This window comes from Amblyraja radiata, chromosome 22 (assembly GCF_010909765.2).
Source record: "Amblyraja radiata isolate CabotCenter1 chromosome 22, sAmbRad1.1.pri, whole genome shotgun sequence".
Classification (NCBI taxonomy): Eukaryota; Metazoa; Chordata; class Chondrichthyes; order Rajiformes; family Rajidae; genus Amblyraja; species Amblyraja radiata.
The window spans coordinates 27,045,290-27,069,690 of record NC_045977.1 but is presented as its reverse complement, the minus strand read 5'-3'; the positions used below and the strand labels follow the sequence as shown (position 1 = coordinate 27,069,690).

General features: G+C 44.0%; 1 protein-coding gene across 6 annotated transcripts; it reads right to left on the bottom strand.

Moving 5' to 3' along the window:
* Positions 1–362: 362 nt before the first annotated feature.
* mafk (MAF bZIP transcription factor K) lies at positions 363–24,363 on the bottom strand. Of its 6 annotated transcripts, none has more exons than XM_033040823.1 (4): positions 24,263–24,363; positions 20,261–20,419; positions 5,320–5,392; positions 363–4,174 (listed from the first exon to the last, which is right to left on the bottom strand). In XM_033040823.1, the coding sequence occupies exons 2-4, from the start codon at positions 20,386–20,388 to the stop codon at positions 3,785–3,787; spliced, it is 591 nt and encodes a 196-aa protein (XP_032896714.1). In that variant the 5' UTR covers positions 20,389–20,419; positions 24,263–24,363; the 3' UTR covers positions 363–3,784. The 6 variants fall into 6 exon arrangements, with proteins under 6 accessions (XP_032896714.1, XP_032896713.1, XP_032896712.1 ...); XM_033040822.1 differs by having other exon boundaries at positions 20,261–20,445; positions 24,263–24,354; XM_033040821.1 differs by having other exon boundaries at positions 20,261–20,445; positions 23,937–24,322.
* Positions 24,364–24,401: the final 38 nt, after the last annotated feature.

The window sequence follows — 24,401 nt, the reverse complement described above, 5'->3', positions numbered from 1 at the left end:
ATCTTCTTATAAAGATCATTGATATTGGCGGTAGTAATATAGAAACTAGTTCAACATGGCAGACTCTTCCAGATGACTAAGTCTCATGGGATCCACGGCGGGTCATAGAAGACAGAATGCAGTGGTAGGAATAGTTTTCTTGACTGGAAGTCTGCAACCAATAGTGTTCTGCAAGATTCAGAGGTGGCACCGACCGGTTCTGTGTAATACACGTGTATATAAAGTGTACCCCCGCATTATTGCAGTTTGCTTGCGCATAATTGCCCTTGCGGAATTTACAAATCACTACCAAACAACTTGATGTCAAATAAAAATGTGCTCTTATAGAATTTATGTGGAAAAATATAAACAAACACAAAATGTATACACTGAACTAATTTATGAAGGACAACAATACTGGTTCATAGCAGGAGGCCACTTAAATGATTTGCTTTGGAAACAGACAAAACAATCTCTTCCATTGGATACTTGTACAATTATATTTCATCACATGTAACATCCATTTTTAGTTGATTGCAACAAAACCCTTCCTCTTCTGCCTACAATACCGTCAGAATTCTCTTGCCTGTGGACCAAGCAACTGCAGAGGCATCATTATTGAGAGAAAAACGTCCCTGAAAATGGCTGCACAAATTAACAGGGCGGTAAAGAAGGCACATGGCATGCTGCCTTCATCGGTCAGGGAAATGAGTATAAAAATTGCCAAGTCAGGTCGATGTATAAAATTTTGGTTTGGCTGCACCTGGAGTATTGTGCACAGCGCTGGTCACCACTCGACAGGAGGGATGTGGAGGCTCTGGAGAGAATGCAGATAAGATTCACCAGGTTGTTGCCTGGATTGGAGTTTACTCGCTATGATGACAGGGTGGGAAAACATAGATTGCTTCTTCTGGTGTTTCAGAGGGCGAGTGGGGAATGTGATGGCATATAAAATTATGAAAGGAATAGATAGGGTAGACAGTCAGAGATTTTTCCCCAGAATGGAAATGTCAATTACCAGAGAGCATACCTTCAAGATGAGAGGAGAAAAGTTTAAATATGATGTGAAAGGCAAGTTTCATTTTAATGCAGAGAATAGTAGCTGCCTGGAATGTACCATTAGGGGAGGTGGTGGAAGCAGAAACAATACTGATGTTTAAGAGGCATTTAGACAAACATGCGAATAGACAGGGAATAGAGAGATATGGATCATGAGCGGGCAGTTGTATTAATTAAACAGAAATCATAGGCATCGTGGGCCGCTGGGACTGTTCCTATGCTGTACTGTTCTCTGTTCTACGAAGGTAAGTAGCTTCCTACCAGCTATATTACACTTCCTCAGGAAGATCTGTTGGGAACAAGAGGATTGACAAAGGCACTTGGAGGCAGGCACTAAAGAAAGGCATAATTACTTTTATATGCATTGGCAGAATTTCCTTGGTAAATACAGTTCGGCATGTGCTTTTACATAGATATGTTTTTGCATTGAAGTCACAGTCCATAACAGAGGGAAGAGAAGGTATGGTATGTTGGGGAATAGGGAATTAGGTCTGTGATTATTGGTGACATACTGACACAGAGTCCAGCCAGAGATGTCCGTCCATGTTGGTTTCTGCGGTGAGCCCTGTCTCTTCATGATGGCCAACATATGTCAGATCACCAAGATTCTCTATACTCATCCTATAGACTCCAGTGAAGGTTCCTATATAGCAGCCCGACCAGTCTGCCCTGTCAAGTTGTGTTGCCAACTGGTACAGTACAGCAGTTTGACACAAGTGTTAGCAATGGCATCCTGTATCAGGAGCCGCCAACTGTCCTTGTGAGCATGAGTATGACTCTTCACATGAGAAGAAAAATAATTAAATGCAACCAACTATCTTTCAATAGGTCATGGGGTTCCCAACCTTTCTCGTCCTGTTTACCCCTGGCAACTTTAATAGCACATGTTATTTCATTTATTTATAAATGAACAACTAATGATGAACAGATACCGGTATACCAGAACCAAACACAGTCAGCCAATGAGAAAAAATATGTACAAATCCAGAATCAACAAATATATCCTCTGGGTAGGTGAAATTTACCCCCTAGGGGTAAATTTACACCAGGTTGGGAACCCTTGCAATAGGTGATCCCTGGGATTTCCCCATGCAAGAGCAGAGAGCAAAACATGCCCTTTAGTAGCCTGCCATGTCACGCTGATAAGCATGTTAGATTTGTCCCTCGTGGAGTCCTGGCAATGCCTACGTATCCCTTACTGAGATTCAGATCAGAAATTACTCCCCAGAAACACCAGGTTGACATGGCCCGCTGCTGAGCAGCCTGCTCTCAGCTCATGCTCCCACATTGTGCTGCCTTCAATGCTGAATCCCTCATTCTGATTGCACATGACTAGGAGAGTTTGGTTTGTTCAGTGCCTAGAAATCAAAATAGTCTTTCAAACTGTTCAGAGAACTCTTAAAAGCAGCAAAAATGTTTTATAGAATTGTAGCAGCAGCCAGAAGGACTAAGTTGGCAACCAAGATAAAATTAGTTGATGGACCTTTTTAAATAGCATGGGGTTAGCTGCAGCACTGAGTTCTGAAATGTCAGTACTGGGGTTTAATTAGTATTGTGTTCTGGGTGAAGTCATGATCGATCTGCCTGCTCTGTGAATCAATGGCAGACATTTGCCCCTTTCACTAATAACCGGCCAAATTGGCCCTCTTTTGGTTGCTATTTTGGAACCCATACGGCACCTGCAACTCTCCTAAATAAAATTCACACCACAGAACTCAATTGTTGCATCACCATGCTAATATTACAAACTGCAACACAGATCACAGGAAACGGAAGGACTTTAATTGGAATTCTTTCCCTTTGATTAACCAATTCAAAACAGCAAAATTCCGTCGTCAACTGAAAAGGCCACATGGACAGAGGTTTTGGAAGCTACAATAGACGTTGATTTCTCAAATATCAGTGCTCTACACTCACTGCACATTACACCACTCAAACTCTGCACAACATTGACTCTGAACTCTAAAACCTGGCTTCCAGAATCAAACCTCCTTTTTCAGGAACAGCATCTGTTGGTCTGAAACTCTCACTCAACCCCAGGCTCAGTTTTGAAAACATTTAGGCCACAAAGCAATTTCACAAATTTCAAATGCACACAAGTTTGTAAAGGAGGACTGCAAAACCAAATAAAAAATATATTTTTTGTACAGCTTACAAGAAACACAATATTTGATAATTCTACAATCTCCTCCCAGACTCCCTAGTGTTCGGGTGAGGAGAGCCCCCAGGACAGAAAGCCATAGGTATTCAGTAGTCCTAGTCTTCATTGTGAATGGAAGGTCTTCAAATGGTGGCGTGAACAATTTGTGATCTAGAATCAGCCAAGTTGAGCTAAAGCAGGGAGGCTAGTCCATCCAATCCATGGTTCCACAGATGAAGATCTTGCTCTCTGAACTCGGGAAAGCCAGGTCCAGAACCATCTCAACCTTGAATCGGATTTCTGGGCTTGTATTTGGGCACTTACCATCCACTGCTCAAGAGAATTATTGTTTGGCGACTTCAGTTTTGTGAGGGTAGAGGTGGTTTAGGACGGGAGACATGTTGAGCATCAGTATCTCGCCTCAGGACGTAGCTTCAAGAAGCAGTGTCAGCTAAGAGGCTACGGAGCAAGACCTTCAAATAGCCCACCGTGGTATTATTAAAAGGCTGCCACATGTATCTTAATTCCATTTATCTGCTCCAGCTCTTTAACTCAATATCCTCATCCAACCCTACTCCAACACCAGGAGTGAAAGCCAAGAAAGGTTTAGGAGTCAGATGATTTGATGATGGTGATGACACTGGTGGGCGGTAGGGTGGGGGCCTTGGCCACTGTGCGAGCGTACTTCTGGAGGGCCTCATACTTGGAGCGTAAGCCATCAAGTTCCACTCTCATGTTGGCATTCTCCTGGGCCAGTTTGGTCACCTCCTGCTGGAGGTCGGTCCTCTGTCGCTGAAGCTCCTCCTTCTGCGTCACGCGCTTGACCCGACAGCTGGCGGCATATCCACGGTTCTTCAGCGTCCGCCGTCGCTGCTTCAGCTGAACGATCTCCTCCTTGCTCAGGCCTCGCAGGTGCTGGTTCAGCTCGCGAACCGTCATGGACACCAACTCTTGGTCGCTGAGGGTCGGGGCATTCTCTCCGGCCTCCTTCTTAACCTGTTACCAGAAAATACTTTCAGGTCTATTATCATTCTTTGCTTGCTTCCTCACCAGCACCACTGGCCACTCCACCATAACCGTACTCCTATCACCAGTGGTTGCTAACCTCCTCCCACCAACACCTGCTCTGAAAGACAAGGAGTCCACCACTGCACCCCGAGTCTCCTATCCATCAACAGCACCCATCCCCCCACATCCTCCACCTCGAAGAAGGAAGATAGGTGGCACATTACAACACATACACACCATCCACCCATAGATATCTATTACTGTTCCTTCTCTGTGGCTGGTCCAAATCTTAATACTAACCACACTGAAGGTGTACACTCTGTTCAGTCAATTTGGGATGAGCCTCAGATAGTAATGCACAACCTTCTTGTAACACTGCCATTCACATACTCCGAATAGTACTGCTGGGCCTGGAGCTCTGGGATTTGATCTTAGTCATGGCAGATTAACGGCAATATATTTTCAAGTCGGGGTATTGCATTATTGGGAGCAGCCAGTGATCCCACACATCTGTATAAACTGAGACATGAGCAGGATAATAAGATCCAATAAGATCATAGATGATCTTTTTCTATAGCATCTCTTCCATTGAATGTATATTCCTCACAGTTAAAGAGGCCAGACCTGTACACATTTCAGGTGTGGCCTCATCAGAACACTACTTAATAGGACCCAAACATCCCTACTCTTACAATCAAATCCCCTTGCAATAATGGCCATTGTATTGCTCTATCTACATTAACTTGATATAATCCGTGCACAAGGACAATCAAGCCCCTCTGATTAACAACATTCACCTGACACGTCTGTATCTCCCTGAACCTTCTAACGACACTGTCATTAGGGGGTTGCTGTTGGAATAGCCATCCATGAAGCCCAGGTAAGTTACCACAGTGCCCTTTGTGGATGGCACACACTGTAGCCATGGTGCACTGGTGGTAGTGAGTGGATATCAACCTCCTCTAAATAATGAGACAAGCTTTGCTGGAGGGATATATCAAAAAGCATCTATCTCTCTCTCTCTCACACGCACACACACACACACACATTACTCTCCCAGTTAGCAGAAGACTCAAAATTGTTCTGCAAACGACGGTAAACCAGTGCAGATAATATTTTTAAATTCTGCTCACCTTTAATGCTTTGTGTCCTTTAAAGTTAGCCGTCATTACCCTGTCAACATCCGAAGCAACGTTTGAGAATGCACTGCAGGAATAAAGGAAGCAGAAATTTGCAGTGTGTTATTTTAAGGGTTCATCAATAAAAGGAACATAACAACAACTTAGAAATGAAGGAACGAATATTTAATCACTGAGATAAGTCTATAACCCAGAAACCCTGCAGCATCCAGCCCCAACAAGTACTGACTATTGTTATGAAATTACTTTGAAAAATTATCCAAGCACTCTTACACCCATTTGCTGGCTGTTCAACATTCACCAATGTAGAAATGCATCGCACATTCCCACAGTAAAGAGGTTCCAGGATTTATGTCCCTATTGAGGTGCTGACCACAGTTGGATTAGCACTGCTTTTACTGACCCAGGGTTTCAGCAAGATCTCCAGTAAAGCAGGCAGTTTATTCAGCACCTTGTCCATTCGCTTGGTCACCATGGGATTTTGAGAGAATGATGGGTGTGAAGATTCGAACCACCTGGAATGTTTTCCAGCCACTACAGTTAACTAGCTACGTGACTGTACCCCAATTGAGGCACTGTGTGTAGGAGGGAGTGATAAAAGGATTGAAAACTCGCTCCATCCAAAGCGAAACCTTTCCCTTTCTTTTCCTGATATCGAACTACCCCTCAACCCAGTCTATTTCAGCATAGCTGTGACAGAAAAATATTTTCAAACTCTCTTGGATTATCCCTGAAGAGTTTCAACATTGACACGTTCCGCCAGAAACAACAAGCATTGGATTACCCTGTTTAGCGTTCCTGCACTAAACGTGGTGCTCATTCAAACGGAGTAAGAAAAGAGAATCTTGAAAAACAAGAACCACTAATGCTACAACATCCTTACACCTCTGTAACATATTTGGGAGAAACCCTCGAACCCATGATGGTCCAGTCAGCCGTCTTCTTGCACACAACACTAGAGACGATATGTCATGGGCTTACTCAAGAACGAACGACGGATAACACCAATCTGCATTGATAAAGACTCGATTGTACATAGCACCTTTCAAACCATTAACAATAAATTACTTGGGACATCCCATGAATTACTTTTGAAGTACATAGAAACATAGAAAATGGGTGCTTCGGCTCTTCGAGCCAGCACCGCCATTCAATATGATCATGGCTGATCATCCAAAATCAGTACCCCGTTCCGGCTTTTCCCCCCTTTATCCCTCAATTCCCTTAGCCCTAAGAGCTAAATCTAACACTCTCTTGAAAACTTGAGCGCAGTCGGTTGTAAAGTGGGAAACACTGCAATCAAATCGCAAACAGAAAACATCCACCCCCAAAATGCAACGGGATAAAGAACCAGATAATTTAATGTCTCCTGATGATTTTCAGTTGCGGGCAAATATTGGCCGCAGCTTTTAAAGAAGCCAATGACCCAGCCAAATCCAGCAGCCCATAGCTGCCTTTGGAAACTGCCCGTCTATTGGCACAATGGCAATACGTGAGCATTTGCATGCATTTTTCTGAACAACCTGGACCATCACCTCTCTGGCTGCAAATTCTCGATAGACTTTCCTGGAATAGATTTTCAATGGCCACCACAGAACCTAACCAAAAAGATGCAATGAATAAACGGAAGAAAGAACTGCATTGAGATTTTTTTTTAAACTGGAGACGAGAGGGCTGCAATTTGATTTTACTCTGCTTTGCTGTCACGTACAACTTCTAAAAAGAAAATTATGAAAACCTTACCTGTGCGAGTTAAAGTGAGCAAAAAGGGTGATTTGAGGAGACCCATGCCTTCTTGACAGCAGAAAAGATGTGACACAAAATAATTAACAATACAGTTTAAAATGAAATCAACGGATGAACCTGAGTGAGCATTGGGTGATGTATTAATTGAGACAGGTTGTAGCTATGCTGCCCCCACAACTCTTACATACTAACTTGCAGTAAATTACCACATCCTGGATGTGTGCATGTGCACTCGACCCAACCAACACCTTTCCACGCTACAGCAAATCACTGAGCCGACAACTGTTTCTACGCCTGTTATTTCACACTGCTTGACTGTTCTAATATCACTAAGGCAGAATGTGAGCTCCTGTCAGCCACCTATTTGCACCTACTGAGTCAGTCATACTTTAGACACACATGGAGACTCTGTACCCCCAGTGGCCTGGTATCCGGGAGATATCAGCAGATTCCGTGCAGTTGCAAGGCGCCACCCACCCCTCACCAAATTTAACTGCTTCTTATTCTGTTCGGCCCATTAGGTCGCCCATTGGGGCGGCACAGTGGCAGAGCGGTAGAGGTGCTGCCTTACAGCGCCAGAGACCCGGATTCGATCCTGACTGCAGGTGCTGTCTGCACGGAGTTAGTACGTTCTCCTTGTGACCGCATGGGATTTCCCCAAGTGCTCTGGTATCCCTCCCCCACACTCCAAAGACGTACAGGTTTGTAGGTTAATTGGCTTTGATAAGTTGTCAAAATTGTCCCTAGTGTGTAGGACAGTGCTAGTGTACAGGGTGATCACTGGTCAGCGCAGACTCGGTGGGCCAAAGGGGCTGTTTCCGCATTGTGTCTCTAAAAGTCTAAAAAGGTTAGGTATTATGTTCATCATCTCTGGTATTGTTAAAGAGAACAGTAACTCCTGCTTTTTTTCCCCCAAGCCATCAAAAAATTAACAAAACATGCTAAGATCCTGCATACAAGTGTTTTAAGAAAATGCCGAGCTAAGTGACAAAGTGCTCAGGAATCCCTGTTTTCTGCTATCATACTCCCCACATCCAAGTCTAACTCCCTACCTACATCAAGAACATTCAACACACAACCATAGTTCACTTGGTAGCAAACAGCTCAAAAGACAGAAACATTTAAATTTAAGATCCACTCCAGAATAGCCAAAATCCAGTGCGTACTGAAAGAACATTTGGACTACTTCAGAGGAAGACCAAGGAGATCCACCGGACAATGTGGACAATTCCTATCCTTCAACCATGGCTAAAACAAGTCTTCTGATCGTTGTAATGCTGTTGGTGGGAACTTGCTGCGTTCAGTTTGGTTCTGTCTCCAACTTTGCAACCAACTACAGTTCAAAAATACGCAATTGGCTTGAAATGCTAGGTGCATTCCTAAATTTAGAAAAAACAATGGCAATGCAAATCTCTCTTTAATTAGTCTCTCTTTACCTTAATTTAACGTCCTGTGTGCCTACCGATACCGCCACTCTATGAATTAATTATTTTGAACAGCCCTTCATACAAGACCCATTTATATGTATGACTAAAGTATTAAAAAATTACATTCAGCAAATAAAAACTTGCCATTAATAAATTTAGCCATTTGATTGTTTTTTCCTCCTTGTGCTAACTGATGCGCTTTGAATTACAGATTCTAAGACCTTTCTGAACTCAAATTATAACATTGAAGCAGAGGCATCTGTTGTTAGTCATTCAAGTCAGAATTGTCCAGTTTTGCCATGACTTAAGTAAACGACGGATCAGGCTCAATGGGTTAATTCCCTATTCCTGCTCTCACCCTCCCTGCGATGTGAAGGTTCACCACCCTCAAAAATCCATGACTTCAAACTGCAAGCTTGACAAAATACTACACCCATGGATACACAAGGAAATTAAGATGCTGAAATCTTGAACAAAACACAAAGTGCTGCAGGCTCAGCAAGTCAGGCAGCATTTGGGGAGAGAATGGACAGGTGATGTCTTCAGATCAGGACACTTCTTCAGATCCTGAAGGAAGAGTCTGAAGAAGTGTCTCAACCCGAAACATCGCTTGTACATTTCCATCAGATACTGCCTTACCTATTCCAGCACTTTGTATTTTGCTTATTTGCAATTAAGGCCAATATATTATTTGCTTTCCTAATTACACAATACCTGCTCATTAACTGCATTGTGGGGAGGGGGGCAGCAAAGAGACATCTTGATTGATGCTGATGTTCAGCATTTTTTAAATCCCCATCCAATAATCCATAACATAAACAATGCAGCTCGTAAATTTTCTATACCAGATCTGGACTTGATGATCTAATGTCCAAAGTATAGAATTACAAATAGTGGCATTCAGCCGTATTAGTGCACTGGTATTTACGAGCTTCCTCACACCTTCCTTAATCTCATCCCATCTGCATATCCTCCTGTACGTTTCCAATTTCCTTTCAAAATGCAGAGAAGCGATTTCCGAAAACGTCCCAGATCTCAAGCGTTAAGACACGCAGCAGATAAATGGGCAGTGTAGGAATGAACTGTAGATGCAGGGTTACACCGAGGATAGACACAAAATGCTGGAGTAACTCAGGAATGGGCAGGGAAGCAAGGAGGAGGCACAGACACGTCCAGGCCCAGCCAATGCACGCAGCTTGCTCACCTGAGTTTTGGACGATGCGATTAAAACGCAGGCGGCGTGAGGCGGTGCAAGGGGCGCGCCGCTGTGCTGATGCCGGACGCTGGGCTCCTGGTGCCGGCTTGCACGGCCTGGGCTGCCGGGCGCTCCCCGCCCTCCATTGCAAACACCCCGGCCGCGCGCGACATCCCTCGCCCCGGGACACCGTCGCCGTGGAAACGCGGCAGCGAATGGAATCCGGCCCGGGCGCGGTCGCCATGGGAACCGTCGCGTTGGGCGGCCGCTTGTTTGACATTGATGCTTGGCGCGGCCATGAATGTAGGACCCACTTCCCGCTCCATAGATGCCCCCCGACCTGCTGACTATCTGTTTATTTCATGTTTCCAGCAACATTTTTGGATCGCACGTCTCCCGGTGTTATTATTGTGTTCTCTTTATTGTCTGCATTCATGTTTTCTCCAGAGATGCTGCCTGACCTGCTGTGTTTACTCCAGCTTTTTGTGTCTATCTTCAGTTTAAACCAGCATCTGCGGTTGAAGGGTCTCGACCCGAAAAGTTACCCATTCCTTCTCCCCCAGAGATGCTGCCTGTCCCGCTGAGTTACTCTAGCATTTGTGTCTATCTGCTGTTCCATCCTACACATCTGCACTTCTTCCACTACATTTTTAATACTCCTCTGGGTAGAGATGGACTGTGATTGATGCATCCATCACCATCTCTTCAAAAGTAGCAAATGTAGGCCAACCGACCCCTCAAAGTTGCTCCGCAACCAATGTGATGCCTTTTAAAGGTAGTTGATAGAAATCAAATAAAAACAATATCTTCAATATATTCAATTACACTCCCACCCACTTCTCTCTTCCCCTCCAACTGTTTTGGGTAGAGAATTATAAAGAGTAATGCCCTTAGAAGGAATTTCTTCTATTTCTTAATACCCCTATTGGGAAGTATCCTCAGCGCCAACCTGTTGATCGCCCTCTGGTATGCTTCAAGTATATTTCGAGTGATAAGCCCAGCCCGCTCAACCTCTCTTTGTACATCAAGCGCGTCTCAGGAATCAAGCAAGTGATCCTTCACTGCACTACTTCCAATCCAAATGTATTCTTCTTTAAACATTGAGACCAACATTATATGCAATGCTCCAGGGTGCAGTCTCATGAACATTATGTAAAATTGCATCAAAGCCTAACCTTTATACGCCATGTCAATAAAGGCCAATGTCCCATTAGCCTTCCAAATTATTAGCTGCACCTGTAATCGAACGCTTTGTTTCAAGTACTAGGATCACCCTTCCCACCTCCCCAATTCCTTTTACTGTAGCATTTTGTAGTTTAATTTTAATATAAAAAATTTACTTTATCAAATATTCTTCCAGTGGATAACCTCACATTTTCCCACATTATACTCAATCTGTCAAGTTTTTGCCATTCCCTTTACCTATCTATATCCTTTTGCACGCTCTTTGTTTCCTCTCACAACTTGCTATCCTACCTACCTTGGCATCTATCTATCTATCTATCTGTCTGTCTGTCTGTCTGTCTGTCTGTCTGTCTGTCTGTCTGTCTGTCTGTCTATCTACTGTCTGTCTCTCTGTCTCTCTCTCTCTCTCTATCTATCTATCTATCTATCTATCTATCTATCTATCTATCTATCTATCTATCTATCTATCTATCTATCTATCTATCTATCTATCTATCTATCTCTAAAACTCTGATCTTTTTATCTTCCAGTTTAGCGGTCTTTCTATTTGCGCAAAAACAGTTCGTGATAGCTCTACGTTTTTCGCCAGTTCATTCATCGCTCTCCTGTGCTGCGAGTGCACCAAGTTTCGTTCCAATTGGTTGAATGTCGTAAACGTTAGCGAGGTTTAAAAATCTTTAAAACCGCGTGTGCACAGGTCGATCTCATCTCCTGCCAGTCAGCGCCGCGCAGATTAGTCTCTTCCCCTGTCACTCCCCGGGACAGTCCGCCCCTTCCTGCACCATCACGTCTTTACTGGAGTTGAGGATGGCCGGCGGATGGTTCCAACCTGACTTTCAGAGGGACCCGAAACAGCCCAGCCCCACCCCAAGCAGCACTCCAGAGTCAGATCCGATCCGACCCAGCCCAGCCCAGCCCAGTGTGAGACATCCAGCCCAGAGTCGGAGACCCAGCCCAGCCCAGAGTCGGAGACCTAGCCCAGCCAGGAATCGGAGATGTCGCCAAACGGAAAACAGAGACTCTGATCTCCAGGAAAGAGAACGAGCAGCGACCAGCACCCGCTGTGAGTCTCCATTGCACCGCCAATTCCAGCCACTATCCCTCCGGTCCTCCTCGCTGGCTCCTCCCCCCTCCCCCGTGATGCCCCCCTCTCTCCCATGGCTCTTCCCCCGTCTTTTCTCCAAGCACACTACGCCCCCCCCGCCCACACACCCCTCTCCCCCAACTACCCCCCACCTACACACCTCTCTCCCCCCACACAACCCCCCTTGTCCACACAACCCTGCCCCCACAAGCCCCCCTGCACACACACACACACACAGAAAAACACGACCACCCCACACACACACACATCCTTCCCCACACACCCCGCTGCCCCTACATCCCCCCCGCCCACACATCCCCCCTCCCCCCACACCTCCCCCACAACCCCCCGCCCACACACACACACACCCCACACAAACACCCCCGCCCACACACACCCCCCTCCCACACACACACACCTTCCCCCACACACTCCTCACACATCCCTCCTCTCCCCTCCCGCCCACATACACACCTCCCCCCAACCCCACCACACACCCAACTTCCCTCCCCTCCCAGTGCTCGGAGATGAGGGGAAATGAGCCACGCCTGCAAAGTTAGGGGCTATGGGTGAGTGGTGGAATATTGCGTTGGGGAATGGATTGCGTTGGGGGACCAGGCCTCCCGTATGACTGGGACTCAACGGGTCCCATTTAGTCTAGTCATTATCAAATATGGCTGAACACTTCACTCAACCCCTTCCCCGAAGTCATTAACATTTGTTATTGTAAATATTTGAAGCGGCAGCACTGATTTCTGTGGCACCCTCCTAGTTGATAACTGCCAATCCAAAAATGACTCATTTATCCCAAATCTGTTTCATGTTAACATACGTAGTTAGCCAATCCACTATACATAGCAATATATTACACCAAATTGAAGGCTCTTAACTTGTGCTGTAACCTTTTATGAGGCCCTAGTTAGACTGCACCAACAGCTTATCCTCTGTACAACCTTGGTCTCCACACTATCATATAAGGCTGCCTTTGTTCTCTCCATACTCTCCTCCTATATAACTTGGTACCTGTTCCTCACTTTTCCAGTCTGACAAAAGGTCAGTGAAATATTAACCATGCGCTCTCTTCACAAATGCCACCTGGCCTGATGAGTGTCTCGAGTATTTTGCATTTATTTCAGATTTCTAACATCTGCAGTTTTATTGTTTTTCAATTACAAAAAGGCACAGGTACACAAACAAAAGTAAACACAACACCAAAGTGCTGCTTCAAGAAAAAAAAACAAATCCCTGATGGTGCATTAAACAGCTTCAGAAGGAGAAGGAATCGAAGCATTTAAAATTATTAAGTAGTGCCCAGGAGTGGTGTCCAGATATAGTCTCGAGTCCATCACGCCTGATATCTGTCAGTCAAAAGGCTGAGGAATTAAGACCTGCTCCAGAGATTCCTGAGCTGCAGTGAAGAGCATTACACTGCCAGATGCAGTTGTTCAAATGAACCAGGAAAGATCCAGTGGTAGGTTTAAAGTTAAGTGGAATTTTTCCCAATATCCTGAAAGAAATTCTCAAGGCATTCTCACATTCTTTGTGAGAGCTTGCCGTGCACAAACTGCTCACTGCATTTTGTATATTGTAAAAATATCCATCTTAGTTTAGTTTAGTGCAGAGGTACAGCACGGAAACAGGCCCCTTCAGCCCACCAAGTCAGCGCTGACCAGTGATCCGTGCACACCAACACTCTCCTACACTAGGGATAATTTACAATTTTACCAAGCCAATTAGCCGACACACCTGTAAGTCTTTGGAGTGTGGGAGGAAACCGGAGATCCCAGAGAAAACCCACACAGGTCACGGGGAGAACGTACAAATTGCTTACAGACAGCGCTGGTAGTCAGGATCGAACCCGGGTCTCTGGCGCTGTAAGGCAGCAATTCTACCACTGCGACACCATGCCGCCCCTAATGTGAACTTGAAACTTCAACGAACACAAGACCATTCAGACTTGATTGTGTTACAAAAATATGAAAGTGCTATTTACTTGCAAAACTTGAACACTGGAAGTACACAGCAGGCCAGGCAGCATTTGTGGAGAAAGAAAGCGAGTTAATATTTCAAGTTTTCAAATGCTCTACACTAATTTCATTTTATTCTCCTCACCTTCCCGTGAACTCTACCACTACATTTTTTCCACATAAGCACGCATGGCCAATTATCCTGCAAACCCACATGTCTTTGCGGAGTGGGAGTAAATTCACGAAATCACAAGGAATACTGCAAACTTCACACAGACAGTAGTCCAGTTGGAACCTAGCTCTCTGGACGTAACCCCAGCATTCCCTGGTCTTGCACTACAACTGGACAGTTCTGGCACAAGCTGGTTGCCTGGAATTGTTGAATTCAGTGCTGTAGCTCCTACAGACAGAAGATGTGTTGCCCCTGAGATCACACTGAGCTTTGGTGGAACAGTCCAATGTCCAAACCTCTGTCCAGTTGTGGCATGTTATTGACAGTGGCTGAAATTACATCCCTCGAATGTGAAGGGTTGATAGGGTGGAAAGTAACAACATCTACTGCAAGATTGTGCCCCACACAATTGCAAATTGAAATTCTGGCATCTAACATTTATAATTCCGTGACTTCTTCTCTCTCTGTCCAACCCAGAACATTGGCATGTCCTATCACTGTTTCCGAGGAACTTCCTTTGAACAGTGTGGAACTTCAGTTGATAGCTGGTAGTAACAAATTTGCAAATAAAAAGTAGGAGATGACATAATAAATTAACAGTCACCCACAGTTTTGAACTGTATTAGCTAAGTAATATTCTGAAAGTATACTGATATTAATATTGATATTAATACTGTGCTTTTCTGTAAAAGTAAGATGCTGAAGTCAAGTGAGGGAAACAGAGTGAACATTTCAGGTCAGTCAATTCCCATCAGTCCCAAAGAAGTGAGAAAAGACTTTCCCAGTTTCTGATGAATTGGCATAGATCTGAAACATCAATGGTTTCTCTATCCACATAGGCCACCTGATCTGCTGAATATTTACAGCACTCCATTTCAATTGCAGATTTATAAATCGGTAGTTTTTTTCTGTGTTTGTTAAATATTTGTAAACAAAATAGCACTATTAAATATCTCTATTACTCTCTCATAAAATTACATGCAAAATATATCAGAGAATCAGATCTTCCAACTAACCACTCATTGCCTGGGCATCTGTTTCATGCTTACACTTTCCTAATTATTTCATGCTGCCATTTTCCTTCTCAGATACCACCAAGATTCCCCTTAAATGTATTTATGGTTCTGCCTCAACCATGCCACACAGTAACAAAATCCACATTGGCTTTAGTTTCATTCTTCATGTTGGTGGAGCAACCATGGTGAAAATGGCAAGCTCACAAACGGCTGAATTATGACTTCAAGCAAACTCCAGACACCAAGAAAAATACTTAACTGAAAACAAAAAGAAAATGCAGATGCTGGAAATCTGAAATAAAAGTAGAAAAAGCAGGAGAGACTCAGCAAGTCAGGCATACATTGTGCAAGAATATGTCTGTGTACATCCATCGTTTAATGTCACATGTTCAAAAGCTGTATCATTCTTATTAAGCAATACTGCTATCCATAATTCATCAAACTCACCCACAACATTCCCCATAGCTTAGCGATGTGTCATGATATTTACAGACTGAAAATTGGCAACTATCTGAATGCACTCGTACAGGGACGGGTGTTGCAGGGAGGTGGGGTTACGTAGCCCCACTAGCCATCTGTTTAATATAACAACACTGACACATGCATTTTACCAGCTGCACCAACAAAACAGAGTGGTAGAAAGTCCCGAGCTAAATAACAAATCAGCGGTTGCTTTACCACAAATAACCAGCACCAGGAGTAAAGGACAAACAAACATGTTTGAGACACAATGGACTACAGATATTGAAATATTGAGCAAAAACAAACTACTGGAGGAGCTCAGCAGGTCAGGCAGCAGCTGCGAAGGAAATGGACAGATAATATTTTGGGCTATGACACTTGTTCTGTATAATGCTGCCTGAACCGCTGAGTTCCTTCATTAGGTTTTTTTTTTAATAAACATCTTTTCCACCTTTAATAAAAAGATAACAGTCTGTAATTTGTCCTATATTTCCAACCTCCTGACACCCCCAATCTACCTCGTTGTGCAGCTTACACTCTTTCTTTTATCGGACCTTTCTCTGTAGCTGTAATACTATAATCCGTATGGTTTGATTGTATTCATGTATGGGTGCTTTACCTCGATAGCACGCAAAACAAAGTTTATCACAGTATCTCAGTGTACGTGACAAAAATAAACCACATGCGCTGATAAGGCAGATAATATGGATCACAAATTAATATGGGGCCTGAAATAAGGATCGCATCACATATTCCATATGTACAACCAGACAGTTTGGTAATTTACCGAATAGTGAAAGGCCTGGATAGAGTGGATGCAGAGAGGATGTTTCCACTCATGAGAAAGTCTAGGACCAGAGGGCATAGCTGCAAAATAAAAGGATGTGCCTTTAGAAAGGAGATGAGGAGAAATTTCTTTAGTCAGAATGGGGTGAATCTGTGGAATTTACTGGGGTTGAGAGGGAAAGATAGATCAGCCATGACTGAATGGCAGAGTAGACTCGATGGGCCAAATGGCCTAATTCTGCTCCTATAATGTATGCACTAATTTATCTTCACAATAGATATCCAACTGCATTTTCGTTTCTTCCTTCAATGACGACCCAACCAGTGTCCTTCCACCATCACCCTCTTTTGCCTGGTTATACTCACTCTTACATTGAATTATTTATTTAACTCCACTCACTTTATCCAAATCAGATATGTAGTAATGGGAAGTTGTGTGCATGTTAGCTGTGCTTGACTCTTCATGGGATAAATTATCCTTTACATTGGAGAAAACATGCTGATTGGGTGACTATTTGCAGAACATTTTGGTTCAGTTACGAGAGACCAGGCTTCCAATTGCCTGTGTTCTACAATCCAATTGTCACTTTAATTCTCCATCTCACCCCAATTTGACCTGTGTCTTTAGTCTCCCAATTATTCCAACAAAGCCCAAATCCAACAAATAGCTACCAACTACCAACTTGAGCCCTCATCTTCCAACTTGAACCCTCAGGATCAATACTAAATTCAACTATTTTAAATGGTCACTGTTCCCAAAGTGCAGAACTAGCCAGCTTGGAATGTTCACACCAAAGATAAACACAAAATGCTGGAGTAACACGGCAGGTCAGGCAGCATCTCTGGAGAAAAATAATAGGTGATGTTTTGGGTCGAGACCCTTCTTCAGACTGAGTCAGGGAAGATAGAAACTAGGGTAATCAAAAGGTACAAAGAACAAATGAAAAAGCTATGAACAGTTCTTCTCTATCCACAGATGCTACCTGACCTGCTGTGTATTTCACTTTTATTTCAGATTTTCTGTTACTCCTGCCTATACTCCAATTCCTATTTCTCTCTCTCCCTCTCTCTCTCTCTCTCTCTCTCTATTTACATTTTGCCCTCACAGTTAACCATTGATTTATGAGTCTTCACCACTTTCTCTCAGCCAGCATCACCACCTCAAAATAAATTGCTGGAGGAAATCAGCTGGTCAGGCAGCATCTGTAGAAGAAAATGGACAGACAATTCCTCAGACTGATCGACCCGCTGAGTTCTTCCAGCAGTTTGTTTTTGCAGAGACAGCAGATTCCAGTTTCTGCAGTCTCTTATGTCTGGCTGAGTTGTGTTTAATTTAAACAAGTACTCAGTTTGGCAGCTACTGAGGCAAACTGACAATTAACGACTCTTGACCTGCTACACTGTTTAAGTTAGTTTAGAAATACAGCATGGAATCAGGGCCTTCGGCCCACTGAGTCCACCATTGATCACCCATTCACACTGGTTCTCTGTTATTCCACTTTCACATCCAATCCCAACACACTAGGGTCAATTTTAAAGAGGCCAATTAGCCTACAAACCTGCACCTCTTTGGGATGTGGGAGGAAACCGGAGCACCTGGTGGAAGCCCCTGGGTCACACGGATAACGTGCAAACTCCACACAAGCAACACCTGCGGCCAAGATCGAACCTGGGTCTCTGACAATGTGACGCAGCAGCTCTACCAGCTGTGCCACTGTACCGCACTTTGTTGCCCATTCATTCCATTTGTCTACGTCCTCATGAAGCCTGTTGCATCTTCATCATAGCTCACCTTCCCATGTAGTTTCACGTCAACAAATCTTGTATACTATGTTGTATACGGAGTGATGTCTGTGTATTGCACTAGTCGCAGCGTACTATCCAAGTACCCCCATTTATTTTTCTCAGTTTTCCGTTTGAACGCCAGCTCACAATTCCTACTTTGTATATGGAATTACCTCAAATTCATTCAATAACTCCAGTTTATTGAAAACTTTGAATACACCTCATTTACAGGTTCCCCCTCATCCACTTCACCTGCTATATCATCCAAAAACTCTAAATCAAAGATGATTTCCCTTACATGGATAATTTTCCAATGTAGAACTGTGGCCCAGCAAGTTCTGAGAACTGAAATGGGAATGTTAATCGCGCCTGATAGGGAAGTTCAAACAAAAACAAATCGGCAGATGTTGCAAATATAAAATAAAAACAGATGTGTTGAAGACATTCAGCAGGCCAGGCAACATCTGTGGAGAAAGTAACAGATAAAAGTCCCTTCATCAGAACTAAACCTATCTGCATTAACATGCATCAAGTAATTCCCACTTCAGCAGCATTGAACATTCAGCCTCTCTTTTACACCGATCATTTTGTTCATGGCTAATCTACACCGTAGCCCTGCCTGATCACCATGGTTATGTCACCCTTACTAGCCTTGCCTAACAATAATCTATTGTTCACTTTTAGATGTTACAATAGATACATAGATACATAGAAAATAGGTGCAGGAGTAGGCCATTCGGCCCTTCGAGCCAGCTCCGCCATTCAATGTTGTCATGGCTGTCCATCCACAATCAGTACCCCTCATCCCCAATCAGCACAATAGACCCACAACTTTACCAGCTATTGCGAGTAAAAGTCAAAATTTCCATATCCTGGTGTACAAAAGTGATTCCAAATGACATCTTTATTTTTAACCTGACACTGATCATGACAATCCCACCAGAGGAAACAGGTTCTCTATTCATCCTCAACTCTGTTAAGCAAACAATTTGTAATGCCATCCCTGAGAAATTGCCATTTCATGTTTTCTTATGATAGGAGACCATTTAGCCCATCAATTCTATGCCACATCAGTGAAAATTCCTTGTAACTTATTCTCTCCATGCTCCCACCAATTCTACCATCAACACAAAGCAGGGGTAATGCACAGCAGTCAAATTAATCTAACATCCTACACTAAAGACAATTTGCAGCAGCCAAATCAATCTAACAACCCACACATCTTTGAGATATAGGAGAACTGGATTAACCAGGGGAAACCCAGAGAAACAGGAAGAATGTACAAACTACAGATGCACAACAGTTGTATGAGCTGCACACTGTGCTGCTCCCACATTGCTGATTCGGTGTTCCCATCAGATATTTGTGCTTTCTCAGCTGCCAAGTGCAGTAATTTATTTCAAATTTTAGAAAGCATAGGACACAGCCTAAGTAATTATTACTTACACTACACACAAAATGATAGAAATGCACTCTGGCCCATCAGTGCCAGGAACTGAATGTCAAGTTAATGTTTAAAAAGCTATTTGCGAGGGATTTCCACTTCCATAATGCTGACAGGCTCATTTTGTCTTCCAATCATTTTCTACGTACCCCCACCCTACTTCCAGCACCAACAATTTTAATAGTCTCTCCACTATCCTCCCCCCTCCCGACACACCTCAGCCCGCTCTCTCAGCCCTGCCCAAACTCGGCCTACTCCACCTCATCTTAGTCTTATCTCACCACTTCATCCATCCACTCATCCCTCCCAATACCCCAATTCATCATACCCTAATACCTTTCTGACCCTAACAAATTTGCTCCCAATCCCCCCCACCCTACTCGACCATCTCCACCTCCACTCCATCTTAGTCTTATCTCACCACTTCATTCTTCCCCTCATCCCACCTTATCTCAATTCCCCATACTCCAATACCTTTCTGACCCTAGCCCACTTGCTCCCAATCCCACCCTGTCCTACTGGATCTTCTCCTTCCCTCCAAATCTACCCCCATTTGATTTTGCCCCACCACACCTGCTCTCCCCGCCTCACCTTGTCCTCTCCTCCCCTCCCCCCACCTGCTCCCTCCCTCCCTGCCCCTCCCCCCACCACCTGGCGACCCCCTACCTCGCGGTAGTGCGCATCCAGCGCCGCGCCGTTGAGCAGCCGGTCGGGTCCACACGCGCTCTCAGCCAGCGCCACCAGTTCCGGGAACCAGCGCTGACGTCACCCGCTGTTTGTCCACGTGACTTCATTCATGAAAATTCCAGCGTCGTCACTGGCTTCCTGCATGTGGCGGGAAAAGCCGGAATCTGTAAGAAGCGATGTGTGAAATGGTAGTGCAGCGCTAAATGTCATGTATAATCCTCAATCTGACGAGAGTACAACTACTGACCATGTAATATCCATAGGTAGACAAAAATGCTGGAGAAATGCTAGAGTGAATACTTACATTTGAAGCCCAGTGATTTCAACAGTTAACTCAGCCATACCTTGGCCACTCTGTTTCCTGCAAGGACTCCATTCCATTCTCCCAGTTTATCTTTCTCCACCCGAAGACAAGCCTTTCCACACTGTGCTATTAACATGCCTTCCTTTTCCCGTACCCCTGGCTTCCCATTGTAGGCAGGGCTCTCAACCATGGCTCATCTATTTCCCCCACGGATGCTGTGTGTTCTCAGCATTTTGTTTGGTTTTTGTTTAGATGTCAGAACGAGCTGAGAAGAGGAAGCAAAGAGTCTACAAATGGAAGAGGACAGGTTAAGCCAGCACGCAAGCAGGTGGAAAAATTATCAAATTACCCCACATCGGTAGAAAAAGATGGAGATATAGATTTTTATGAAGATCAGAGAAGCGGTGAAGTGCTGAGTTATTTGCAATGAAAATAGAAAACCCTTTAGATACTCAGTGGGTCAGGCAACAGAGAGCAAAATAATTAACATGTCAAGAGCTGCACATTAAAGGAGCTGTGTGCTGGTTCATAAGCTGCCAAAGGAAAGCATGGAGGTACAGGAAGTAATTAAGAATGTAGATGGTGTGTGGGCCTGTGAATGGTGGGTGTGGTTGGAGTACAACTGTAAGGTAGGTTAACATTGTTCTTTGGTAAAACAGCCTCTTTAGTCCCCATACCACTGGAAGGAATTATTGAATTGGAGGCAGTGCAGCATGGAGTAAATAGATCATTTCCTAGGTCGATAAGATTGTGCAGTGAAGGAAAAGTGGAGAAGATGGGACTGCACTCACTGAGATGGCTTAAGGGCTGTGCTGGTTCCTCCTGCTTAATTTCTCATGCAACATTCCAGTCTGACACACCCACGCCCATTCAATTGCTGCATTCGTGTCAGCTGGTGATTCACCAGAGGGCAGAGTCGAGATTGTTCTGGATTTCTTTTAACAGCGCCCACAGTATAAACACTAACAGCCTATATTCCCTAGGTAAGTTCACAGGGTATGTTTGCCAACCAGTGAAAGTGTCAAACGAGACTGCAGATGCTGTAATCTGGAGCAAAAACAAACTGATGGAGGAACTCAGGGGTCAGGCAGCATGTGTGGATGCAAATGGAGAGTCAACATTTTGGGTGCTACTGTCCAATCTGGTGATCATTAATTCAGGGCTAATGGATGCGACTTGACCCGCTGATTTTTTTCCCGCAGTTTGTTCTTTGCTGCAGTGAAATGGTGTGGCCTTCATTGTGCTACTGTTACTGCCAAAATCAGAGCGCAGTGAATGAGTTATTGATGAAGCTAGATTGGAGGCAAGTCATAATGCAATGTTTTCACCCAAAGGACACCTAGGGTTGCGAATGAATCACCCGGGGATCCATGACAACAACCACATTGAAGGATAAACATTGGCAGGGCACTGGAGAGATCTGGCCCTCTCTGAGAAGTACAGCATGAAATCATTTACATGAGGTGGTCCGTAGTGTTCCATTGCTAAGGTAAGATTAGGATTGTGTAGGTCAGTTCGAGAACCTGATGGTTTGTAGTAAAGTAACTTCCTGAACCTAGTGGTGAGGGACTTTGTACCTCCTGCCCGACTGTACCAGCGAGAAAAGGCGTGGCCTAGGCTCTTTCATAAAGAGCGGCCATATTGGGTTTAGTGGCATTTTCTGTGAATTCCTATATCCTTGTGCAGTCCTTTCTCCATTGATCTGAGATCCACCAAGTAACAAGGTATCAAGATATGTCTTATAGAGATTGTTTCCATAAATATAAAAGCAAATGTACAGATGGTCTAATGCCCTTGAGATGTGTCCATGACGTTTCTACAAGCAATGTGATTATAATCATCTATTTGAGTGAACTTGGCAGAGGGATAAATAATGGCAAAGGAAATGGAGAGGAACTCCCCCCTCAACCCTCAAATCTTTCTTGTTCAAAAAAAGACACAAAGTGCTGGAGTAACTCAGTGGGTCAGGCAGTATCTCTGGAGAACATGAATATGTGATGTTTCAGGTCAGGGCCCTTTCTTGTTCAGCTGAAGGTAAACGATTTAATACTTCATTCAGAAAAAAACATTTAGCCATGTCACCAAAAATGTGCCATGGCTGATACAAGTGAGGGAATAGGAAAATAGCAAATAACAGGGAATAAGAAAATAGCAAAGAACAGCAACGTTACAACACATTCAAAGTGTTTCAATTCTTCTGAGGGTGAAATTGTTACGTTTGGGAATTGCTGGTGGCTCAGTAGCGCCTGTAGCAGGAATTGGGTGGTAATGCACCCCAAATAAAATCGTTTGCTTCCTCGTTCAAATACATAACAACACCCTGAACGATTTGGCAAAACTGTTTTCAGACTCACTGGCAAGCATCAATGTGACAAACTTTCACCTCAGCATTTTATTACCTATAGCCTAATTTGGCTCCAGAATAAAGTTTAGAGGTTTGAAACAACCAGTGTTAGAGTGTATACTTGCTATAACATGTTTTTAAGAGTTTCTCTCTGTGAAAAGCCAGTCCTTGTTGAAAAAATAAAGACTGGCATTTCTAGCACCTAATATTAATAGTCTCCAGTGCTTCACTGAAATTTGGTTTGTTGTTATAATGTGAAAAATGTGCCCGTGAACTTGCATGTAGCAAACTTCCATAAACATACCATGTTTCAATGATATTAGCTGGTATAAATGTTTGCCTTAAAGTGTCTGAGATTAAACGAGGCAGCAGAAAAGACCTTGATTTAATGTCTGATCTGAAACCTGGAAGCCTTGAGCACCACATTCTCAGTGCTTAAACCCCCCCCCCCCCACAAAGTGCTGTAGTAATTCAGCGAGTCCGGCTGCATCCCTGGCGAACATGGATAGGCGACGTTTCGGGGTTGGACGTCTATCTATGTTCTCCAGGGATGCTGCCTACTCGCTGGGTTACTCCAGCAGTCTTTTGTTTGTAAACCAGCACCTGCAGATTCTTGTTTCTACATTCTCACTACTGCTTGAATTCATGTTATCATAGAATACAAGTTCAGGGCTCAAGGGTGTGATCACCATCTGAGGCCTGAGGTGGGAATGCTGTTCGTTTCACCAAAGTAAGCCCTTCTACATGTTTTCCGATAACATTGCCAGGCAACTCAACTATTTGACTTGGGTCTTTGCGTTCAGCCATGGCCCAATCACAGACATTATCGAGTACATGCCTTCTGACTGCGGTAAGGAGTAAACAGCTCATCTTGACTGTCCCTAGGGGCGGCGGATACCTGTCGTTTATTGTCAGGTGCATAAGCTTGATGCAGCATCACAGGCACATATACTAAGACAACACACAAAAACATAATCACACATTAAAATTCTGCAAGGTAAGCATACCTCAGCAGATTAACACCCTCCAGTCCACTGTCCTTAAATGTTAATGGCTGCAGTAATGCAAGCTGGCAGTAGGCTAAGTAACCAGTGGACAAGACGGAAAAAAACCCCCAAAGACTTATGTTAAAACATTGATGGAAACAGAAAGCAGATTTAACAGCAGCTCTCATGTGGGTCACGGGTGAATTGTCGGGGTGTGGGAAATAGGAGAGGGCTGAGGATTAATCGAGTAGGGTTTTCCAAACTGTTCAGCCCCTCCCATAACATTATTAACATGTTGGTTTTAGTTAATCACCAGACTATGAAAAACAAAAATCACCCGTCCTCACAAGACAGCATTGCAGTGTGGAATTCACAGCTCCGCCAGCATTAATCTTCTCTAAGGTGAATAAGCAGAAGTGTGGAGCAGCTCTTGATGCAACTTCCTCCTTGATGCAATTTCCTGCCATGTGCTCTCAACACCGGGGG

Excerpts from the sequence above, each read along its gene's own strand:
- mafk (XM_033040823.1), bottom strand. The coding sequence starts at position 20,388 with ATGAAGTCACGTGGACAAACAGCGGGTGACGTCAGCGCTGGTTCCCGG. Across the intron at positions 5,393-20,260 it reads TGGATGCGCACTACCGCGAG|TGCATTCTCAAACGTTGCTT; the intron begins GTAGGGGGTCGC and ends TTATTCCTGCAG. Across the intron at positions 4,175-5,319 it reads AAGGACACAAAGCATTAAAG|GTTAAGAAGGAGGCCGGAGA; the intron begins GTGAGCAGAATT and ends TTCTGGTAACAG.